The 9498-nt window shown below is 37.3% G+C and overlaps 1 protein-coding gene across 1 annotated transcript in view; it reads right to left on the minus strand.

Moving 5' to 3' along the window:
• Tpp2 (tripeptidyl peptidase 2) overlaps nucleotides 1-9467 on the minus strand; it is a gene marked incomplete at its 3' end in the record, with an annotated part of 76312 nt that extends 66845 nt beyond the window's left edge. Inside the window, exons 1-2 of the mRNA XM_028781356.1 lie at nucleotides 9216-9467; nucleotides 2469-2597 (exon numbers count right to left, since the gene is read on the minus strand). Coding sequence (XP_028637189.1) covers nucleotides 2469-2597; nucleotides 9216-9380 — 294 coding nt within the window. The remainder of the gene's footprint in view (nucleotides 1-2468; nucleotides 2598-9215) is intronic.
• Between the last annotated feature and the right edge of the window lie 31 nt (nucleotides 9468-9498).

Here is a 9498-nt window from a genome sequence, read left to right on the forward strand (position 1 = left end):
CAATCACCAAAGGTAGATGCTGATGTGGAAGTCAGGAAGTGCATGCTGATAAGAGCCTGATATGGATATCTCCTCAGAGGTCTTCAAGAGTCTGACCTACTCAGAGGCAGATGCTCACAACTAGCCATTGAACTGATCATGGGGTTCTCAATAGAGGAGTTAGAGTGAAGACTGAAGGAGAGCTGAAAGGATTTGTGGCACCATGAGGAGAGCAACAATACCAACCAACCACAGCCCCCAGGGTCTAAACCACCAGCCTGGGAGCACTTAGGGAGGGATCCAGCACTTCAGTTGAATATGTAAGAGTGGAGGGCCCTGCTGGGCATAGGTGGAAGAAGAGAACCTTGAAAGCATGAAGGCTGGATGCCCCAGGGGGTGGGAATTTTGAGGGTGGGGAGGTGGCAGTGGTGGGGTAGATAGAGGTTACATCCACAGAGAAGAAGGAGGAGGGGTGAGAGGATAGGGGGTTCCTGGGTGAGTGGGGGATGGGGTAAGGGGACAACATAGGAAATGTAAATAAAACATCCAAAAGAAAAGAAAAAGGAATCTCACATCTTGCAAACATCAACAACAGGAAGAAATGATACAGAAATGAAGACATTCATGAAAAGTTGGTTAAATTAAATAATGTATTTTATATAACTATACAATGGAAGAAAACAAAGAAACGATTATCACATAAGTTTAAATAAGTTGTGATCCGGAAGAAAAGAGTAAAGACTGTACAGAGGATTATCATCTGTAGACAATAGCTACCAATGTGTTTGTTCAAAGCACTACCTTGTACCTGGTCTTTAAACCACAAGAATGAGGTTATGTTAGCTGTTTAAGGGTATTTGAAAGAAGGAGAAAAAGAGACAGATATTTACTTCACTGTAACACATGGCTAAGTCAAAGAAACTTATTGTGCTAGGAGATCCAAGTAGCCATAGTACCAATAATTATTCCTTCCTGACTACTGAAAAACATCTGAATACCTCTGTAAGTATATTATATGCATGAATGAAGAAGGAAAAGGCTGGCAGAAAAGTCTCTACGAAATGCAATTAATTTTCCACCATCCCATTCCATAAACTATCCATACTAAACCAAACAGCAGTGCCTTCCATGTGGACTCAGAAGATGGTCTAGATACCAACTTCCTGCAGAATGTGCATTGCAAATGAAGCAATGAAACAGACTGCTTGTGGGTAAAAGGCAAAATTATCAGTCTTAATTGTTTTATCTTATTTAGTAAGGAATGATATATTACACATAATTTCTACCTTTGATTGAGCACTAGTGACAACAGTGCTTATGGCTTATTTAATGTTTACGTTTTTACAGCTATCCAAAAATAAGCAACTAATTATAATTATGTAGATCTAAATGCGATTTACTGTCCTAGAATAAACTAATGAATTTCAAACTAAGTCTGCTTGTTTTAAAAGATTAACAATCACTTCTAAATCTATTATTTATTGTCATCCTCTATATCTATTAACCAGTAACTCATGAACACCAAGGACAAAATAAAAACAAAGCCAGTCATTTAAATTCATCAGTAATAGGGTCTAAATATTTCCTCATAGTCAGGATCACTGAGAAAATGATGAAGGCAAAACTATATAGGTGGTTACCTTCTGTTTTTCTATTTAAAAGTTAAAACCATTTGTTGACCTCAATTAAAGAAAACAATCCCAATTATAAGTATTTTATTGAATAAATAACTTCTAAGATGGCCCTCATGATCCACATCTTACCATATGCATGCATGCAGTTATGAGATACTTCTTCCAAGTATCAGCTTATTTACTGACCAATCTCCAATAAGTAGGACACAATGAAAAGATGGACTGTCACTTGTAAGCTAACCTTATAAAAAGAACAAGACTGTCACCTTAGTTACTCTCTCATGGTTCTTGTCCTGAGAGATGATAGCTGCCATACTACACTATAAAACAGCTTTGTGCATAGGGCCATGTGACAAAGAAACAAGACATAGTGGTGCAGCTTTAATCCCAGCACTTGGGAGGCAAAAGCAGACAGATCTGGGCTGAGGCCAGCCTAGTCTACCTAGAATTTCAGGATGGTAAGGACTACATAGAGAGACCCTGTCTCAAAAAACAAAACAAAACAAAACAAAACATCCATGCACCAGCTAACTTCCCAATCCACCTAAGCTAACTAAGCCTTTAAATAAAAGCATAGCCTTGGGCAACAATTTACAACTTCATTACAAATCTGCAACTATATATATATATATATCCATCAAGATCACACCTAGGTTCCTGGAACACAGTAATGGAACATCTCTTTACTTTAAACCATGGGGTTTGGAAATAATCCCCTTTACAAGTAACAGATAAAGACTACTATATTCCTTAGGTTTAAAAAAAAATGTTTTGAGGCAACATTACAAAAAGAGGAGGAAAAACAAACAAAGAAACACACTCAATGACATTCAATGAGAAGAGAAATGTTCCAACCTTAAGCACTCTTCCAGAAAGACCAATAATTTCACCATCTTTTGGTTCTACTTCTGTAGCAGTATTCACATCACCACTTCCTGTTGTATCAATGATATCAATGATTTTTGGTTTCCCATCAGTTGTAACCTAAAAATTGAGGCAAATAAAATATTAGTTATTGTCTTTAAAGAAAGTAATGCAAATCTAGTACATATATAAATAAATTGGCTCTAAAAATTTTATACTAAAAAGTTAATTAAGTATAACAAATAAATACTAATGAAAAAATTAGTCATGGAAACAAAATACAACTTTTCAAGTGGCTTCATTTATTTAATATTTACAGTTTTTTAGGTGTTGGGATATAGCAGTTGCCAGTACACAAAAATCCCTTATATATTTCAGAGTGACAAAGTAGACAAATATATAAAGATGTAATATACTGAGAGAAATTAAGCCAGAAGACAAAAATGGTATGGATTTTTCTATACTATTTATAAGTTGGTTGGCCAAAGAAGGCCTTGCTGAGGTGACATCTGACCAAATATCTGGAGAGTTTTGGGATAGATAGAAAATAGTATTTCATTACTAATTGTCACAACAGTACTTGAAATTTACTAAGTTTCAAGTTTAAAGGTAGCACACTCCCAAATTTGGTTTTCTCCAAATGCTCTTATTGGGCATCATCATACATACAGTTGTTCAAGCAAGAAACAAAAATGTTTCTCTGGTTATCTAGCTTACACCTTGCATCACGGCTATATGAGGAAGTACTTCCTCTAACACAGAATTTAAATCCATTTTTCTGCTTTTTTATCACCATTGTGCCAACTTGCCAAACCAACAGCATTTCTTCCTTTCATAATGAATCTATCAGCTTCTTAAACTGAGTTGAAACTCACTCTTTGTGAGGGTCCTGTAACTTAATCTCATGTAGTGTCACAAAAAACCTGGCAACAGTAAAAGGTTACTATATTCAACAACTAAAACTCAATTCAAAACTATATGTGTAATGAATCCAAATTGTTTGTGGCAGCACTTAATGCCAGCTGCACTGTATAAACACTGTGGACTTGGTTTTAAACATTTAACATGCATACTTGGTACTGTGCATCCCATTACACCACAAAGTTCATTGAATACTTGTTTGAAACACCCTATTGATCTGACACTATTGTATTTCACAGAGTAGAGTATGTTTACTGCATGAAATTTTCTACTCTTACAGAAACCTAATGGTTCAATTCCAAACAATAAAACTTATAATATTTTCCATTATTCCTCAGCATATAGATACAGAGTTAAAAAGTTTATCACCCCTTCAGAAAAACCTCTCCAATGATCATTTAATGTATCCTAAACTTGTCATACTACACGTATTTTTCACTTCACAGGACATAATACAACTTGTAATGACATACACGTTAGCTGACGCTCTCTCACCAGTTTCTCCTGTTAGAGTTTAAGTTCTAAGGGCACAGGTGGTCTCTCCATTCAACTCAATTTGTCAACATACACTCAACAACAAGCAGTGCTCGTCTTTTTTTTATCACTGAGTGATCTAACACTGATTACTTAGCATTAGCTCTAATTTTGGTAAGGTATGTTTCTTTATTGGCCATAAACTTTGATGAGAGACACAATATTATTGCTACAGGTAACAGTAGTAGTATATTTTCATGGAGGAATTAATTGATGGGCTCTTTTGGGGTTACTTTGGAAAGGCAAGTTGTTGCATTCAATATATACTTAAGGAACCTCAGTACTATTTCCATAGTGGCTATTCTAATATATTTCCACCCAGAGTATATAAGTATCTACTTTGCAGTCCTCAATTTATCAGCATCTGTTGCATTCTTGATGATAAGACATTCTGAGTTGGTTAAGCTGAACTCTCAATACAGCATTTGTTGCTCTGGTGGCTAACGATGCTGAATAGTTTTTCCTGTATTTATTGAATAGTCAAACATTTTAAAAACCTTATTTTACTTATTCTGTATGTATGGGTATGGTGTGAGTACAAGCATGCCACAAGAGTTTGAGTAGAAGTCAGATGACAACTTATAGGAGTTGGTTCTCTCTTTCCACCATGTGGGTCATGGACATTCAACTCAGGTTGTCAGGACTGACAGTAGGCATATTTATTCACAAAGCCAACTCACAAGCCCTGTTCTTTTGAGAGCTAATTTATTTTCCCATCTACTATTTGATGTCTTTTGGGATATACATATACAAAACTATCATGAAGAAACACATCATTTTGTACAATGGATAAATATACTAGTTAAAAACTGTATTTGTGTGTACACACATACGTACACACATGTACAAACACACACACACATACACAAACTTGCTGGAATTAGGCATGAAAACAAAAGAAAAAAAATTATACTAAATGTCAAAAAACTAACAACCACAAACTCTTTAGACTTTTTGACCTAGAAAATTGGTAAGTCTTTAAAACCATGGTTAGTGGCCATTACTACTGATCTTTTTCACCACTATGAATCTTTCCTCCAACACAAAGTATTTCCTCTACAGTATATGCAAAGCTTTGTATTTAACATACACTCAAGAATGAAGTGACTCTTATAGGAAACAAGGCAGAATTTTTTTTTTCTTAAGAGGGCAAAGAAGGTACAAATGGTGGATCACACATCAAACTCTTGTCATGTTACCTTGAAAAACCAAGAGCATAATGGTATGAAGCTCCAAAGGGCCTGACAGGCTGAGCTATTCTTTTTATGAACGACAATTCTTTAGTTTTTTAGGTATTTATATTAGAATTAGGCTGATAACCAGAAGGCTCAATATCACAATTCAGAAAAAAAAAGTAAGTATCGAAATCATATTAAACTAGTAAAATAAATCCTCATTATTGGTATGAGAGCAAAGAAAATAAGTAGAAAAAAAGCAAAATGGGATTTAATGGTTTATTTACCATGTATTATTTCCATAAGTCTTACTTATAAGAAGTGCCCCACACTTCACACACACACACACACACACACACACACACACACACACACACACACAGAGCAAGCAAAATACATATGCGGAAAATTTAAATTTCTTGTCCACTCCCCTGGAGATTTTTTCAAAGAGACCACAGAATTGAGGGACAGAAAAGCACATAAAGGCAAAACCACCCAAAAATTTTGCAGTAGAGCTTTGGGATAAGAAGGAAACACAATTGGTAATAGTAAAAATATGCTACCCATCTTTGAAGAAGGAGAGGTCCATGGGTGAGGGCTGGCTAACCTGGAAAATCCGATTATGGAGAAAGCCACAGTAATAAGCCCACTGTTCCTAAGGGAGAAACTGGGAGATACTTCCTGGCTATGCTAGCTAAATAAAGAGAAACTGCCTAAATACTTACCCTAAATACTTACCCTAAATGTCAGGAATCCAAGTTACTTATTTCTCCAATGTACCTATTATGAAGCAAACTGGTATGGGTAGAAACCGTTCATTAAGAATCTTTAGAACAGACCGGAACAAGAGGGGGTAAGCTTGCAAAACCATCAAAAACAAAATTCCACTAAACAAAGGGAAAAATGTGAGTATACAGAGTTACTTGAAATTTCCAGGGAGATACTGAAAAGTTCAAGTAAGTAAGGGAAGTCATGTAAGATTACTACTTAGTAACTTTTATTCCAAGAACATGATCAATTTACAAGGATCCCTGCTTCTAGAAAGATTATCAGTTGAGATAACAGGTGAGTAGAGACAATGATCCAAGAGGTAAAGAGGTAGTCATGAAACACCTTAAGGACTCAAAGCTCAATGTGCAGAATCTAAACCTAAGTAATAAACAGTTAATAAGAATACTATATAACTAATATTCTACTAAATTAGTGCATTAAAAATAGACTTTAAGGAGTTACTTGCATCCTTTTACTCCCAACTGTTTTTCTCCAAGAGAAACTTACATTCACATTATGAATACAGACCTCTTTTTCAACAAAAATGAGTATTACTAGCAGATTTTATACCAAATAAACTTGATATACGCTTTCCAAGAATTTTAACCAGGAAAAATGTAAGTGAAATAAAATGAAAAAAAAAAAAAAAAGAGTCACTTTGGGGAATTTACAACTTGAGAGGAAATCAAAAAGGAGAAACAATGAAATCATTGTTAGTAGGGACTGACTGGACCTTACATCTCTGAAGCCACAGACCTTAACAGTAGAGCTTGGCAAAAGGCTGAATAAAGTCAGTAATGTCTTTAAAGAATGAAGCAGCAGTTTGCAAGTGATTATAGAAGACTATTGGGCAAATTAAACACATATGTATTAGGACCTAAGACATCTGGGTGCCAGGGAAAGATAGAAATCAAATATTCAAAAGAAGCACAGGAGTGAAGGGTGGTGCAGAGGCTACGCTCAAAGGTTAGAGTTAGAAGGTAAAAGGCCCTTACAATAAAATTCAAAATTTTTGAGTTTTATTCAAAAGCAAACTGACTTTGGTTTGAGCAAAGATGTTGATACTTGGTTTGCTTTTGATGAATATTAAGTTTGGAAAAGCAAAGCATGGCTCAATGGTGAGATTTGTGGTAGTGAGAATTAGACCAAATTTTATTTTGTCAGTTTTCTTGTTATCTCACCTCTATATCTCTTTAACAGTCACAGTTTGCAGGATTTCATTATTTAATGGAATTGTAGGCACCTACCAGGTACTTGAATGCTTGCTGAGAGAATATTAAATATTTATCTAATTATTACTCTCCTCATGCTGTCTATGTACAGGAGTGTGCTATCACATCTGACTCTGTACTCTACTTTGTGTACACCTAGAAGCTGTGACAAAAAAGGACCTGGGCTAAGGAAGTTAGTGGAGGAGACAACTGGCCGTTCCCTCCAAGTTCTCATTTGCAACCTCTAGTCCTTTACTTAGATCCCATTTTCCAACTCAAACAGCCAGGTAGACCTCCTTTTCCAGTCTTTTCTTTTTATTTCTATTTGTTGTTTTGTTTTTTTTTACCTTAATGATGTACATACAGAGCTTCAAAATAATTTCCTCAGGTAAGAAAAAACTAAAGTCACTCGTGTAAGTTCCTTGCTGAATTTAGACAAAATATCATGTTTAGAATCGGAGAATAAATTCTGGATGATCTTATGTTTTTTTGATTCAATGTTTTATTAACTAAATGTTAGTGTTTATATAAATATCAAGCATATTTTCCCTTCAAACACTGACTCGATATGAACTCATTGCTAGCTAGCATTTAGTGTTTATTCAGGACTTTAAAAAAAAAGTATTTAACACTTTAGCACTGTAAAGCCACGTGTAATTGACTCTCTCAATTAATCAAGTAATTCTATGGGATAAAAACTGTTACTTTACAGAAACAAAGCACTCTGATAACCAGAACTGAAAATTCTACAAATGTCCACTGATAGTACTACTCCAAAATCTTCAGGATTTTCTGATCCTCTAACCAAAAGAACCAGTGAGCCACTTACCCTAGCTGTTCTCCCACACTCTCCAAAAAGTAAACACACACTCCTGTGTATTGGGAAGCATTTCCACTGTGTAATAAATTCTCAATATGGCATTGCCATTACCAAGTTTTAAACCTTAGCAATTACTATTAATAAAATAACAACTGTAGTCACCAGGAGGGCACTCATAATTGAACTTCTAATCAGAGACTCTGCCACTGGGTGCTTCAGGGCATAGGTGTGCACCAGAAAGGGGAAGAAGTAACAAACACTTGGAAGCAGGACTCTCCCTAAGAGTGCCACAGAATGGCCACACAGGCTTCTTTCCTATCCAATAATCTTTAACATTTATGTCAACTATCTTCCTATCCATTTATATCAATTATCAGGCAGCACAATGAAAGAACTAAAGATTGGAGGAAAAATCAAGGGCTAACAGGAGAGGAATTATTAAGTATCCCTCTTTTGTGAGGAACAAGGATAAGATGGTATCAATGTAATCTAAAATATCTATTTGATAGATAAACTGGTGCTGGACAGAAAAGGAAAATAGGGAAGATCTTCAACAAAGGTTAAAGAGTATTTATTAGTGGATTTTAGTAAGAGGCTAGTTTAGTTTAAAAACAGAATACATTTTTACTTAGACATTTTTTTAACATCACTTTTCAGTAAGGACCCTGCTCTTAAAGACTTCTTACTTGCATAAAGGAAAATGAAGTCATTTTGGGGAAGCCATAATCAAAGTATGTTCTCTTACGTTTATTTTCATAAGGTCTGAGAAGTTCGCCCGAAACAAATTAGTTGGGCCTTCTGTAAAGACCTTATGAAAAAAAAAAAAAAAAAAGACTAATCCAGGAGATTTCAAGGACTCCGAACAAATACACGGCAGATAACTTAAAAATAGAACAAAAGTATCAGAAGAAACCATTCCGGAAGCGGATTGGGTCATATTCTGGAAATCCACTTTGCTGGTCTTTGCAAAACCAGTATCTCTAAACATCACTAAGGAGTTCCTCAAGGCTGTTATTCCTATCTGTGGCGCTCCCATGCTCCCCAGAATTAAAAGCTGTAAAATTTTCCCTTGCCGAGGACGGGTGCGGACTCTGAAGAGGTGTGAGGCCTGGAACGCCCCGGCTGACCAGCAAAACTTCCCCACGGCCCCCAATCCCGAACAGCCACGCTGACCACGCTGCTTTTGTGTGCAGAGGGAACAGGGCCCGGCTGTTGCCCAGAGCTGTCCGGCTCTGCCAGGCCCGTCCGGTCCGCGGCTTGGTCCAGGCTCGGCCCTCTCGGCCACCAGCCCTTGGCGCTGCCTCACCTGCATGCCCGGGGCCCCGGGATCGACCCCTGTGTCCAGGACGGCGATGAGCACCCCGCGCCCGTCATACTCCGGGTAGCGGCACAGGAAGGAGGAGGCCCCGGTCTCTTTCTTTGGTAGAAGACCGTGGAAAGGGAAGGGCTCCTCGGTCGCGGCGGTGGCCATGGACGCAAGCTGGAGGACGGACGAGGAAGAGGCAAACTGCCAGGCAGCGCGCGGACCAGCGGCTCGAGGACACACGGCTACCGCGGGACGGAGACGGAGAAGGGGCGGAGCCTGGACA

The sequence above is a fragment of the Grammomys surdaster genome, unplaced genomic scaffold (assembly GCF_004785775.1).
Source record: "Grammomys surdaster isolate TR1022 unplaced genomic scaffold, NIH_TR_1.0 404, whole genome shotgun sequence".
NCBI lineage: Eukaryota > Metazoa > Chordata > Mammalia > Rodentia > Muridae > Grammomys > Grammomys surdaster.